The sequence below is a fragment of the Rhinoraja longicauda genome, chromosome 14 (genome assembly GCF_053455715.1).
Source record: "Rhinoraja longicauda isolate Sanriku21f chromosome 14, sRhiLon1.1, whole genome shotgun sequence".
NCBI lineage: Eukaryota > Metazoa > Chordata > Chondrichthyes > Rajiformes > Arhynchobatidae > Rhinoraja > Rhinoraja longicauda.
Genome location: NC_135966.1, coordinates 9,958,208 through 9,973,269, shown reverse-complemented (window position 1 = coordinate 9,973,269; position 15,062 = coordinate 9,958,208). Strand labels below are relative to the sequence as shown.

At 46.3% G+C, this 15,062-nt stretch overlaps 1 protein-coding gene across 2 annotated transcripts in view; it reads right to left on the bottom strand.

Annotated features, from left to right (window-relative positions):
* Positions 1 to 476: 476 nt before the first annotated feature.
* Positions 477 to 15,062, bottom strand: part of LOC144600043 (thioredoxin domain-containing protein 15-like) — a 36,165-nt gene continuing 21,579 nt past the window's right edge. The window contains exons 1-5 of one of the 2 annotated variants that reach the window (XM_078411396.1): positions 14,327 to 14,476; positions 11,825 to 12,339; positions 6,704 to 6,867; positions 4,413 to 4,543; positions 477 to 842 (exon numbers count right to left, since the gene is read on the bottom strand). In XM_078411396.1, the coding sequence (XP_078267522.1) occupies positions 646 to 842; positions 4,413 to 4,543; positions 6,704 to 6,867; positions 11,825 to 12,339; positions 14,327 to 14,402 (1,083 nt within the window). In that variant the 5' untranslated portion in view covers positions 14,403 to 14,476 and the 3' untranslated portion in view covers positions 477 to 645. Of the gene's footprint in view, positions 843 to 4,412; positions 4,544 to 6,703; positions 6,868 to 11,824; positions 12,340 to 14,326; positions 14,477 to 15,062 lie in introns of those variants that run through there. The other variant, XM_078411397.1, reaches the window with a different exon arrangement.

Genomic DNA, 15,062 nt, shown 5'->3' with positions numbered 1-15,062 from the left:
CCTGACTGGTAGCTCTCAAGGGTCTTTGATGACATTGGATTAAAACATCCCTTCCAGATTTTCACTTTGTTCTCCAAATTCTTCACCCAGTTTCTGGTGCTCGTGGACTGACCAATGTCTCTTGCATCTCCAGCCCCACCAACAATGTCACCCTTCCCTTCTCAGCTATCACTGCATTTTTCTATTATTGTCTCCACTGAGGAAGTTTAAGAATCTTTGAGCTCTAAAATGATGCCCTACAATGTAATCTATGATGAAGCGCCTCATTACTTCCTTCACTTTTTGTGTGTTCATTTCAAACATACTTCTTACTACAAGCTCATAAATGTGCAGTTCTAATTTTGCTTTATGTCTGAATTATGTGATTTTATAACTACCATTTGCTATTCACTCTGGAAATGGTACTTGGGTGAATTAGCCGACATGTAATACAAGAAATAACTATCAGAATATACAATTCACAAAACTACTGAATATCTGGTTGAGACGACATTTATTCATAATTACACATGTTTACATAAATCCCCACGTAAACAGCAACATCACGATAGAAGGCTAACCCATCTATGAATATTTTGATAAATACTGTAGATCGCCAGTGTAGCTGTTCTGTGCTCCAAGTTGTGACTACTTCCCTGTTAGAGTTCAATCCTGGTGCTCATGCTCTTGCCCTGGGATCAACCACTTGATACTGTCTGATTGAATTGTACCATAAATTAGAAACACACAGAGAAACAACACAGAGAAAACAAGCAGCCAGTCGATGCCTCTCACCACCACGCTGGGAAGAGGCCCACTTAGATCCTGTTCCATCACTTCAACTGTGCCATTTGCTTCAATACCTGAAAAGGAGATCATATTTTTTTAAAAAGTGGAGTGCACCAGCAAATTTGCAGAGCATCCAGCATTTATTGACGTTTCTATTTGAGTTGTAGAGCAGAGGGTTGTCGGAGTGTATCTACATAGTTCCCTGAAAGTGGCATCATAAGTAGACACCGTGGTCAAGCTCACAAGTGATAGGAGCAGAATTAGGCCATTCGGCCCATCAAGTCTACTCCGCCATTCAATCATGGCTGATCTATCTCTCCCTCCTAACCTCATTCTCCTGCCTTGCCCCCCGAACCCCTGACACCCGTACTAATCAAGAATCTATCTATGCCTTAAAAATCTCCATTCAAGGCCTCCACAGCCTTCTGTGGCAATGAATTCCACAGATTCACCAGCATCTGGCTAAAGAAATTAAGAAGGATTTCGGCATATTGGCCTTCATCAGTTGGAGCAGTGAACATAGAAGTTGGGAGATCATGTTACAGTTGTACAAGACATTATTGTGTTCAGTTTTGGTCACTCTGTTATAGAAAAGATGTTGTTAAGCTGGAAAGGGTGCAGAGAAGATTCACGAGGATGTTGCCAGGACTCAAGGGCCTGAGCAAAAGGGAGAGGTTGAGCAGGCTAGGACTTTACTCCTTGGAGCGCAAGAGGATGGGGGTGATCTTACAGAGGTGTTCAAGATCATGAGGAATAGTGTAAATGAGTTTTTTTTTACCAGAGTAGGGGAATCAAGAATGCGAGGACATAGGTTTAAGGTGAGGGGGAAAGGTTTCATAAGTACCCGAGGGGTGACTTTTTGTTTTACTCAAAGAATGGGAGGTATATGGAACTACCCGCCAGAGGAGGTAATTGAGGCAGGTACTATCACAATGTATAAAAATATTTGGACAGGTACATGGATAGGACAGATTTAGAGGGATATGGGCCAAACGTGTAGATGGGAAATGTTGGCTGGAGCAGGCAAGTTGGGCCACAGGGCCTGTTATCACCCTGTATGACAATATGACCTTCTATGCTCCATGACTCTATTGATAAAAATGTTCCAAATGTTCCTTTTTGTTCCCCTGACGTACTATGCTATTTTCTGTTATCAGTTTACTATAGAAACTGGTGAATGGAATGAAACATTTGACACATGAATTAATTTAAGGAAGAAGTAATTATATGAATTTGATATGAATCTGAGGGGTGTATGGAACAAGCTGCCAGAGGAGGTAGTTGAGGCAGTGCCAGTTCCAACGTTTAAGAAACAATTAGACAGGCGCATGGAGAGGACAGGCTTGGATGGGAGATGGGGCAAACGCAGGCAGGTAGGATTAGTGCAGATGAGGACACGTTGGTCGGTGTGGGCAAATTGGGCCGAAGGGCCTGTTTCCACAATGTGTTACTCTATGAACGAACAGGCAATACCAAGGAAGTACAAAGGATCAGTTTACAAGCCATTTAATTGTTTTCCAACAGGAACGGTGTTAAATATGCACCACTTTTATGACTGGGAAGAAAGGGAAGGGGGATAAGGCGGGTTAGAAAATCAGTTGTCTACAGAGGAGCTTCCATTCACTGAACATTATGATGATCTTGTTGGAGTGACTGACACTGGACATGCCGGGAAAGGTCTTGGAGTAGAAGATTTTCCCACCAGATCAGCTCACTACAAGGGGTGAGGCGAAGCGGAGTATGGAAACAGAGAGAGGAATGGATTTTGTCTCCAATTAAACTTTTTTTTTTTAATCAGTTTACAAAATCCTTAAAATACAAATATCAATTGTACAAAAAGATCTTTAAACCAAAAGACTTCTAAGCCTAGAAATCACGTGAGAGTCAACACAAGTAATACTTAAAATTATTTGACATAAGTATGTCCCAAATTTTTAAACCTTAGGAAATGGTTTTGGGTAGACTGATGGGACTGAAGGCTGATAAATCCCCAGGGCCTGATGGTCTGCATCCCAGAGTACTTAAGGAGGTGGCTCTAGAAATAGTGGAAGCATTGGAGATCATTTTTCAATGTTCTATAGATTCAGGATCAGTTCCTGTGGATTGGAGGATAGCAAATGTTATCCCACTTTTTAAGAAAGGAGGGAGAGAGAAAACGGGTAATTATAGACCAGTTAGTCTGACATCAGTGGTGGGGAAGATGCTGGAGTCAATTATAAAAGACGAAATTGCTGAGCATTTGGATAGCAGTAACGGGATCATTCCGAGTCAGCATGGATTTACGAAGGGGAAATCATGCTTGACAAATCTACTGGAATTTTTTGAGGATGTAACTAGGAAAATTGACAAGGGAGAGTCAGTGGATGTGGTGTAACTCGACTTTCAGAAAGCCTTCGACAAGGTCCCACATAGGAGATTAGTGGGCAAAATTAGGGCACATGGTATTGGGGGTAGGGTACTGACATGGATAGAAAATTGGTTGACAGACAGAAAGCAAAGAGTGGGGATAAATGGGTCCCTTTCGGAATGGCAGGCAGTGACCAGTGGGGTACCGCAAGGTTCGGTGCTGGGACCCCAGCTATTTACGATATACATTAATGACTTAGACGAAGGGATTAAAAGTACCATTAGCAAATTTGCAGATGATACTAAGTTGGGGGGTAGTGTGAATTGTGAGGAAGATGCAATAAGGCTGCAGGGTGACTTGGACAGGTTGTGTGAGTGGGCGGATACATGGCAGATGCAGTTTAATGTAGGTAAGTGTGAGGTTATTCACTTTGGAAGTAAGAATAGAAAGGCAGATTATTATCTGAATGGTGTCAAGTTAGGAGGAGGGGGAGTTCAACGAGATCTGGGTGTCCTAGTGCATCAGTCAATGAAAGGAAGCATGCAGGTTCAGCAGGCAGTGAAGAAAGCCAATGGAATGTTGGCCTTCGTAACAAGAGGAGTTGAGTATAGGAGCAAAGAGGTCCTTCTACAGTTGTACCGGGCCCTGGTGAGACCGCACCTGGAGTACTGTGTGCAGTTTTGGTCTCCAAATTTGAGGAAGGATATTCTTGCTATGGAGGGCGTGCAGCGTAGGTTCACTAGGTTAATTCCCGGAATGGCGGGACTGTCGTATGTTGAAAGGCTGGAGCGATTGGGCTTGTATACACTGGAATTTAGAAGGATGAGGGGGGATCTTATTGAAACATATAAGATAATTAGGGGATTGGACACATTAGAGGCAGATAACATGTTCCCAATGTTGGGGGAGTCCAGAACAAGGGGCCACAGTTTGAGAATAAGGGGTAGGCCATTTAGAACGGAGATGAGGAAGAACTTTTTCAGTCAGAGGGTGGTGAAGGTGTGGAATTCTCTGCCTCAGAAGGCAGTGGAGGCCAGTTCGTTGGATGCTTTCAAGAGAGAGCTGGATAGAGCTCTTAAGGATAGCGGAGTGAGGGGGTATGGGGAGAAGGCAGGAACGGGGTACTGATTGAGAGTGATCAGCCATGATCGCATTGAATGGCGGTGCTGGCTCGAAGGGCTGAATGGCCTACTCCTGCACCTATTGTCTATTGTCTATTGTCTATGTGTACAGAATTTTCCATTGAAATTATAAGTGAACATATACACATAATCTATGAGTCAGAATTACTACTAACCCGTTTGATTAAAGATAAATGCTCTCAACGTTGATATTGTTCTGTCCGTATGGTTAAACCTTGCCATTGGCTTGACACCTTGAAACAGGAGGATGTTGGGAACCGCAACTGTCCCAAACCTGGTAGAAAGACTTAAGAGCGACAGACACAATAATTAAAGATGTGTATATGGCTAATGAATATCAAATACTTAGCAATTCATTTATATAAAATACATCAATTTGAATTTCTACTTTGAAAATTGTTTCTTCTGTGGAATAAGTCAAATGTACCAATCATTTTCATTAATAATCTAGTACTCGAGTAACTCAAGCCAAATAATTTGGTTACAAAACATAGAAACATAGAAAATAGGTGCAGGAGGAGGCCATTTGGCCCTTCGAGCCAGCACCGCCATTCATTGTGATCATGGCTGATCATCTACAATCAGTAACCTGTGCCTGCCTTCTCCCCATATCCCTTGATTCCGCTAGCCCCTGGAGCTCTATCTAACTCCCTTTTAAATTCATCCAGTGAATTGGCCTCCACTGCCTTCTGTGGCAGAGAATTCCACAAATTCACGACTCTCTGGGTGAAAAAGTTTCTTCTCACATCAGTTTTAAAAAGCCCTCCCCTTTATTCTTAGACTGTGTCTCCTGGTTCTGGACTCCCCCAACATTTGGAACATTTTTCCTGCATCTAGCTTATCTAGTCCTTTTATAATTTTATACGTCTCTATAAGATCCCCTCTCATCCTTCTAAACTCCAGTGAATACAAGCCTAGTCTTTCCAATCTTTCCTCATATGACAGTCCCTCCATCCCAGGGATTAACCTCGTGAACCTACACTGCACTGCCTCAATAGCAAGGACGTCCTTCCTCAAATTAGGAGACCAAAACTGCACACAATACTCCAGATGTGGTCTCACCAGGGCTCTATACAACTGCAGAAGGACTTATTTGCTCCTGTACTCAAATCCTCTCGTTATGAAGACCAACATGCTATTAGCTTTCTTCACTGCCTGCTGTACCTGCACGCTTACTTTCAGTGACTGATGTACAAGGACACCAAGGTCTCGTTGCAACAAACTTAGGCTATTTTGTAATTTAAAAAACATTGTGGCATTTTTACATGATTTATTGTGCTAGCATTTCAGATTGAAATCACAAGTTGAGTTTAGTTTAGAGATACAGCGTGGAAACAGGCCCTTTGGTCTAATGAGTCCACGCCGACCAGCGATCCCCGCACACTAACACTATCCTACACACACAAGGGACAATTTAATTTTTTTTACCGAAGCCAATTAATCTACAAACTTGTAGGAGGAAACCCGAGCACTCTGAGAAAATGTACACGGAAACAAGGAGAACGTACAAACTCTGTACAGACAGCACCCATATTCAAAATCTAACCTGGGTCTCTACCACTGTAAGGCAGCAACTCTACCGCTGCGCCACCATGCCGCATGGCACGGTTGTTGTATTACCGGTGTTTCTGACATATTGCCACAAAATAGTTGAGCTCTAATGTGTTAGTACATCATAAGAGGACACAAAATGCTGGAGTAACTCAGCGGGACAGGCAGCATCTCTGGAGAGAAGGAATGCGTGACGTTTCGGGTCGAAACACTTGCTGCCTGTCCCGCTGAGTTACCACAGCATTTTGTGTCTACCTTCGATTTAAACTGCATTTCTTTCCCACAAAATAAGATCATAAGTGATAGTAGAATTAGGCCATTTGGCCCATTGTCTACTCTGCCATTCAATCATGGCTGATCTATCTCTCCCTCCTAACCCCATTCTCCTGCCTTCTCTCCATAAACTCTGACACCTGTACTAATCAAGAATCTATCTATCCCTGCCTGCACATCTGCACATTGCTTCCAGAAAGCCATCTTTAATGGTTTTGAGAATGCAGAATAGAAACTCAAAACATTTCAGGAAAACATGCTCAAGAGAATTTTGTTCTATATCAGACTAAAACATTTGAGAGACATCTTGGAAGTTTTCCAATAATGGAAGCCATTCCACTCTTCATATTAACAATATAGGATAGTGCTAGTGTACGGGGTGATCGCTGGTCAGCGCGGACTTTGGTGGGCCGAAGGACGTGTTTCTGTGCTGTATCTCTAAAGTCTAAAAGCTGTTCCCGAGTCTGGTTCTGCATTCAATCAACAAAAAAAATAAATCAGTGACTTGTTTCCTCTAGAATGCTAAAGTGTATGAAATACATTGCCGAACAAAAGAAATATGATTATTTAAATCGTTGTGCAAAATTGTACCCATCCCCAATGTTACGTGTGTCGTAGATACCTGCTGTGTTGAGATGCATCCAGAGCCAGAAACTGTAGCGACGGAAAAGCACGCGGTAATGCGTTGAAATGTGGACCAAGGTCTGCAGAGAATCGACACCATGGTGTGTAGAATAGGACCACAGAGCAGTCACTGCCGTTGGCACTCAGATATTCCATGAGGTCCTGGAATTACATACACATAATCTCAGATAAAATGCATCATCAGACCAATTAGAAACAGTAAACATTCTGCTTTAAAAGATAACATTCTGTTTTAACATATGTATATCTTCAGGGGCCATTTGAAGATAAATATTTACTGGGCTATAAAAATAAGTGGTACATTTACACACTATTTCATTTACAAACAAATCCGTTCTCTAGCTATATCTCTCTTCATAATGTATACCCTAGCACAAGGAAAGATTGTGTAGGAAGGAATTACAGATGTTGGTTTAGACCAAAGATAGATATAAAATGCTGGAGTAACTCAGCATGTCAGGCAGCATCTCTGGAGGAGTAGGTGACGTTTTGGGATTTCAGAGTCTGAAGAAGAGTTTCGACTTGAAAAGTCATCTATTCTTTCCTCCAGAGATGCTGCCTGACTTGCTGGGTTACTCCAGCTTTTTGTGTCTTTCTATAAGGAAAGATTGTATCTATCGGATCCACTTAAAGGGATAATTTTATAGCTGGTGGAAATAAATCAGCATTTTATACAACATTTTAATTGTACAATTGATTTCTAAGGTTGTTTTAAGTTGCCATTGTCCATAGGGAGTGATGTGACAATTGAAGAACCCCCATCTTGCCTTCACGGTTCCCTGCCCAACCAGCTAATCGCAGGCAAAAAAGCATTACTGGGCATTCCATAAATAATCCAGCATGAATGGAAGCTTGTCCTAATGTCCATATTCTCTGCTCAAAATGGTACGTGGGAGAAAGGGGAGGAGATTGTAGTCATAGACACAGAGTGTTTAAAAAATGTATAGGAAGGAACTACAGATACTGGTTTACATCGAAGATTGACACAAAATGCTGGTGTAATTCGGTGGGACGGGCTGCATCTCTGGAGAGAAAGAATGGGTGACGTTTTGGGTTAAGACCCTTCTTCAGACTGAGTGGTCTCGACCCGAAAGGTCACCCATTCCTCCAGCATTTTGTGTCTATCTTCACGTTTACAAAACATTTGGGTAGGTACATAGGTAGGATATGGGCCAAGCGCAGGCAGGTGGGACTAGTGTAGATGGGGCATGTTGGTCGGCGTGGGCAAGCTGGGTCGAAGAGCCTGTTTTCACGCTGTATGACCACTGAAAGAAAGGTACGAGAGGATTCTACACATCAGTTAAGGACACCATCATTGGAATCTAACACCTGCACTGATGTCAGTTGTGCCTGAAGCAAATGTAAATGATTTATAAGTGCTGTCATGAAAACCATAGTCATTAAGTTATCCAACCGAAACTGAAAATATTTGCAATGTAGTCACACAGCAAGGAAACGGGCACACTGAGCAGGGTTTATAGCTGAGCTAGTCCCGTCCATGTTCCCCAGGTTCTCAACAGATACCTGTCTAAATGTCTTTAAAAGGCTTTATTGTACCCACATCCACCGTTCATTTCATATATGCACCACCCTCTGCGTGAAGAAATTGCCCCTTGAGCCTCCTTCAAATCTTCCCTTCTCACTTGAAAACTAAGCCCTCTTGCTCTGGACTCTTCCGCCAAGGGGCAAAGGCTATCATTTCTAACCCTCATAATTTTATAAACCTCTCTAAGGTCACCCCTTACGCCAGGAAAAAAAGTCGCAGCTGATTCAGTCCTTCCTAATAACACAAGCCCTCGTCTCCTGGTAACATCCCATGAAGACAGACATAAAGTGCTGGAGTAACTCAGTGTGTCAGGCAGCATCTCTGGAGAAAATGGATAGGTGATGTTTTGGGTCAGGACCCTCCTTCAGAATGATTGCAGGGAGGAGTGGAGGAAAAAACGAAGGGGTCGGACAAATCACGGCTGGTAACAGATGACCTCAGACGAGGGGGTTCCCTGGTAGACAAAGCTGACATGTTATTATAGCAGTGCAATAAGGCTATCGAGCTGCAGAGGATACCACAACTGCTTAAGTTCTGCCATTGCAAGTGCAGAGGGATGTTCAATTTTCCAGCACAAGTCATTGTTCGCTCTTACTATCCTGAGTGCCCTTCTTGTGGGCTGTGATCAATCAGCTATCCGTGCTAAGATAAATTGTCTGAATATTATTTTTATTCCATGTTACTCAGTACCTCACTGGTTGATGCCATTAATCTCAGGGTTAAAAAGGCTGTGTTTCGTCATTGCCTTACTCTTTAATTAGTTTTTGACACAATGTGAAACATCGCTAGCTTGTGAAAACTGATTTTAAGATTCTGACATGGCAGTAAAACTTCAAATAGTCTGAGAAAATTGACGCAGTCATAAATTTCAACATGCTACGTTAGCACATCCACAGTAGAGAAACTATGAGGTCCTGTCACACATGTATGTGTATCTCAGCATCACTCTGTACTTAATATATTTCAATCTTTATAATTAAGGAGGAAACATCATGGAGTTTTATTAAGAAGACTTCTAAGCATTTGCTGATAAACTTTTTTTGAAGCATTTTTAGGATCCTTCTGTGTAATATAAAACTCCTAAGAATTTGCAAAGCATAAAACACTGGAAGATTTGCTTTTTCTCCCTCTGGGGAAAAAAAGACATGTGGTATCAAGTCATCTACCCTGACTAAACAGGCAAGATTAAAACGTCATTGGGCATGAAGTCAAAGCGAAATAAGTGTGTGCGTCTCTGTGTGTGTATATATACTCACATATGTGTGTGTGTGTGTGTGTGTGCGCATTTATTTATTTATATATATGTGAATATGTATATATATTACACACACACACAGAAAATACACACACACACACACACACATCTTCTGCAATATACAATTCACCACCAACAGATTTTCTCTGTTTAATAAAATTCCTCACTTAATTTAGGAAGTGATTCCACAAAAAAGTACAAAGATTAGTAAAAACAAATTGCATTTCAATTCATCAAGATTAATGAACAGTAGAAGACTGTTAATGCAGCAGCTCCAGTTTCCACTAATTAAACAGCGGGGAGCAGCTCAAATATTCAAGCAAGAAACTGCATGAAAGCTGTGAATCTGGGGCAATCACAAACCTGGAGGGGCCTTCAGAATCTGAAGCGTAGAATCTGCTCTTTTATTTCTTTCAGCAGTAAAAGTTCAAAGTCAATGGGCCAATAAACCAGACATCTTTAAAATTCTAATTTACTACAAATCAGGTCATCTACAAATTACTATTCTAAATTCCCAGCAAGTCAGCCCATCACAAAGAATAACATTTTGGTGTACAATTTCCCAAGGCAGCATAAAGTCTTCGTTTCTTGAAATTTGGGCAGTTGTGCGTCAAATTAGACAAATATACTGCTAATCCATCCGTTACCTAGGCAGCACTGTGGCACGCATCCTTAGCCAAAGAGGCTAAAAGGAAATTTTCTTCAAAGCATTTGCCAATAATGTTTTTTAAATGCACTGAATGACTTTCATCTACAAGTCCCCAGCTACTGATCAACATCTGCGCGGTGCTTTGGTGTCGGCCTTCAGTGACGTGGCCAGAAAGCAACCCTCATTGAGAGAGAAACAACGTATAAGACCTATGCAAAGCAGAGTGCTGGAGTAACTCAGCAGGGCCGGGTAGCATCGGTGGAGAGAATGGATAGGCGACGTTTGGGGACCGGAGCCTTCTTCAGTACCTCATGTGTGTCATTGGGTAACGGCATCAAAGCTTAATAAAAAAATTAATTTTGTATGCAAAGGATAAAACAAAATGTTAAAAAAATCAAATTTCAACAAACTATACCAGAGTATTGTGACAGGAAATCTGTGATTTCCAATCTTACTTATATTGTAGTTAGTAGGGGCTAAGCAGGGGCCAAACGGTTAAAAAATCTGATCTTTCTTTCTATTACTATGCTTGGCAGCAAATACTGTATGTTTAGAAAAATCTGCCAGAGACTTCACCGGATCTGACAAATCACCGGATCTGACAAATCACCGGGCCTGACAAATCACCGGTGTCAGGACAATCGCCTCCTCTTGAATGTCACTAAAACAAAGGAGCTGATTGTGGACTTCAGAAGGGCTAAACATCCAAGGACGTACACGCCACTCGAGATAAATGGGTCTATTGTGGATAGGGTGAGCAGTTTCAAATACTTGGGAGTCCGCATCGCAGAGGATCTGACGTGGGCAACGCACATTGCCGCACTGGTGGGTAAGGCTAAGCAGCGCCTTTACCACCTTAGACAACTGAGGAAATTCAGTGTCGCTGAGGATCCTTCATTGCTTCTACTCTGGGGCTGCAGAGAGCATCCTGTCCGGCAACATTACAGTCTGGTTTGGGAACAGCTCTGCCCAGGACAGGATGGCCCTGCAGAGAGTAGTGCGTTCGGCAGAACACACCATGGGAACTACACTCGTCCCCCTGCAGGACCTATACATCAGGAGGTGCAGATCCAGAGCAAGCAAGATCATGAGGGACCCCTGCCACCCCAGTAACGGACTGTTCCAGATGCTACGATCAGGCAAACGCCTCCGCTGTCACGCTGTGAAAACAGAGAGGATGAGACGGAGCTTCTTCCCACAGGCCATCAGGACTGTCAACTTTTATAACCCCAGAGACTAAATTTTTGTCGACACTTTTTGTGCTATGTTTAGTAACTTATTAACTTTATTTATATGCTGTAACTGTAATTCTTTTTGTGCACAACCCGCAGGCATTGCCACTTTCATTTCACTGCACATCGAGTATGTGTATGTGACAAATAAATTTGACTTGACTTGACTTGAAATCACAAGGCCTGACAAATCACCAGGCTTGACAAATCACCGGATCTGACAAATCACTGGACCTGACAAATCACCAGGCTTGACAAATCACCGGATCTGGATAGAGTGTAAGAGTTAAAATTTACAAGAATAATTTCCCCAAAGAAAACTTATAGCATGGGTGCTATTACATGTACAATGGCCAACATAAAGCATTCCCCTGAGAGACCCATCAGCAAATCCAATGAAATCCAAACTGCCTTACTTGTGAGCTGTTAAGGATATGTACGATAAAGTGATCTAATCCAGTGATATTTCTTTCTTCACAGGTTACTTTTGGTGATTTGGCCGTTCCAGTAGCATTCGATTCTTCCACGGCTGCGCTTACAGTCTGTGTTGGTTCCACAGCATTTGTGGCTTTCTTTTCAGGTGGCTCTCCCTCCTGACTACTGGATGAAGCATGTGCGAGGAAAGGCACTACTTCCTTTGGGACACTGCATTCTCCGTTCTCTCCACTTCCATCAGTACAGGGACCATCTTTGACTTCAAACGTGGAGTGTTCACTTTTAATATTCTGAATAAGAGACAGTAAAGATTTTTGATTTGAGGTAATTGCACTTCCCAGAACAGCATCAGCTATTTCTGCCGTTGGAAACTGGATTTCCCCTTTAGTCTGTTCACCTGTTTCCTCAAGTTCAGCATCACTGATTGCACTGGAAATTATTTCATTCCTTTCAGCAGATAATTGTTTTGAGGCATCAGCATCTCTATGGATGTCAGCTGGAAACAAAGATTCTTTGATTAAAAATTGTCTTCTAAATCACACATACATCAATATTTTATTATAGTTAATATTAGACAGTGGCTACAGCAATATAGCCCCATGATGGCACGGTGGAGCAGCAGTAGAATTGCTGGCTTACAATGCCAGAGACCCGGGTTCGATCCAGACTATGGGTGCTGTCGGTATGGAGTTTGTACGTTCTCCGTGACTGCGTGGGTTTTTTCAGGGTGCTCTGGTTTCCTTCCACATTCCAAAGATATGCATGTTGGTAGGTTAATTGGCTTCTGTAGATTGTCCCTAGAGTGTAGGATAGAACTATTGTTGATCGGCGCAGACTCGGTGGGCTGAAGGGCCTGTTACCATGCTGCATCTCTAAACCAAAACTAAATAATATATTGCTTGAGTTTCTCGAAAATCACTGACTCAGAGACACATGTCAAATCTACCAAAAGCAGCCATGGGATTTTTTTGACAAGTAATTAAATACATTTTGGAATTAAATGAAATTAGTCTCAATAAAGGCAGCATTAAACTACCAGATAATCATTTAAAAAATAACGATAGGCCAAGTGGCACAAATATGAGTGGGACAGCTCGTAGAGCTGCAATCTCACAGTATATATAAGTGATGGGTGGATACAGAGCCTAGAAAGCGATAGGTGATAGAGTGGGAGGGTAATAGGAAGGGGAGAGGGGGGAGGGAGGAAGGGGAGAGGGGGGAGGGAGGTAGGGGAGAGGGAGGTAGGGGGGGGGGAGGGAGGTAGGGGGGGGGGAGGGAGGTAGGGGGGGGGGAGGGAGGTAGGGGGGGGGAGGGAGGTAGGGGGGGAGGGAGGGAGGTAGGGGGGGAGGGAGGTAGGGGGGGAGGGAGGTAGGGGGGGAGGGAGGTAGGGGGGGAGGGAGGTAGGGGGGGAGGGAGGTAGGGGGGGAGGGGAGGTAGGGGGGGAGGAAGGTAGGGGGGGAGGAAGGTAGGGGGGGAGGGAGGTAGGGGGGGAGGGAGGTAGGGGGGGAGGGAGGTAGGGGGGGAGGGAGGTAGGGGGGGAGGGAGGTAGGGGGGAAGGAAGGGGGGGAGTGTCGGGAAGGGGGGAGGGAGAGGGGAGGGTCGGGTCGGGAAGGGGGGGAGGGTCGGGTCGGGAAGGGGGGGAGGGTCGGGTCGGGGAAGGGGGGGAGGGTCGGGAAGGGGGGGGGAGGGTCGGGAAGGGGGGGGGAGGGTCGGGAAGGGGGGGGGAGGGTCGGGAAGGGGGGGGGAGGGTCGGGAAGGGGGGGGGAGGGTCGGGAAGGGGGGGGGAGGGTCGGGAAGGGGGGGGGAGGGTCGGGAAGGGGGGGGGAGGGTCGGGAAGGGGGGGGGAGGGTCGGGAAGGGGGGGGGAGGGTCGGGAAGGGGGGGGGAGGGTCGGGAAGGGGGGGGGAGGGTCGGGAAGGGGGGGGAGGGTCGGGAAGGGGGGGGGAGGGTCGGGAAGGGGGGGGAGGGTCGGGAAGGGGGGGGAGGGTCGGGAAGGGGGGGGGAGGGTCGGGAAGGGGGGGGAGGGTCGGGAAGGGGGGGGGGGAGGGTCGGGAAGGGGGGGGGGGAGGGTCGGGTCGGGAAGGGGGGGGGGGAGGGTCGGGTCGGGAAGGGGGGGGGGGAGGGTCGGGTCGGGAAGGGGGGGGAGGGTCGGGTCGGGAAGGGGGGGGAGGGTCGGGTCGGGAAGGGGGGGAGGGTCGGGTCGGGAAGGGGGGGGAGGGTCGGGTCGGGAAGGGGGGGAGGGGAGGGGAGGGAAGGGGGGGAGGGTCGGGTCGGGAAGGGGGGAGGGTCGGGTCGGGTCGGGAAGGGAAGGGGGGGGGGGGGAGGGTCGGGTCGGAATGGGGGGGAGGGTCGGGAATGGGGGGAGGTAGAAGGGGGTAAGCCTGTCCATGTTTTGCAGTCCTTCATTCAATGGGTCGGGAGCGCTCGGCCTGCACAGGCAATGGCTGTGCTCCCCGCTCTAATTGGCCCCGGCCGGCCACTCACCATGTGCAGTCACCACTGCGAAGATCAGCGCGGCGGCGAGTAAGGCCGCGGGCCTCACGCGGACCAGGCCGCCCATTGCACCCGCCCGCAGAGACTCGTCTAAGGCTTGAAGCCGGCGGCCGCCATCTTGACCGCGGCTGCCTGCGGCCGTCCCGCCTCCGACTGAAGCGACAGCCAACCAGCGACGGTGTGGTGGGCGGGACCTCTAGATTCCGACCAATAGCCGCACAGAGGCTGGCGTCCCGCCTCCGACTGACGGCGGCCACACCCAACCAGCGATAGGATAGCAGGCGGGACCTCACAGTTCCGACCAATCACCGAGATCCTCTGGTCGTCCCGCCTCCTACTGACGGCGACGACAGCCAACCGGCGACGCGGTGGTGGGCGGGACCTCAGGGTTCCAGCCAATAGCCGCACAGAGGCTGGCGTCCCGCCTCCTACTGACGGCGGCGGCAGCCAACCGGCGACGCGGTGGTGGGCGGGACCTCACGGTTCCGACCAATAGCCGCACAGAGGCTGGCGTCCCGCCCTCGACGGGCAGCGACCTCAGCCAATCGGCGACGCGCTGTTTCCTCAGTGGAGGGCGGGACCTCTAGGTTCCGGCCAATCGCCACGCAGGTTGACCAGTTTAGGTCGAGGCGCAGCAGGTTGTGGAGGGACGTCGGTCGCGAAGGTGGAGGCGAGTCAAGGAACTGCAGGTGCTGGTTGACAAAAGAAAAGACACAAAGTGCTGTAG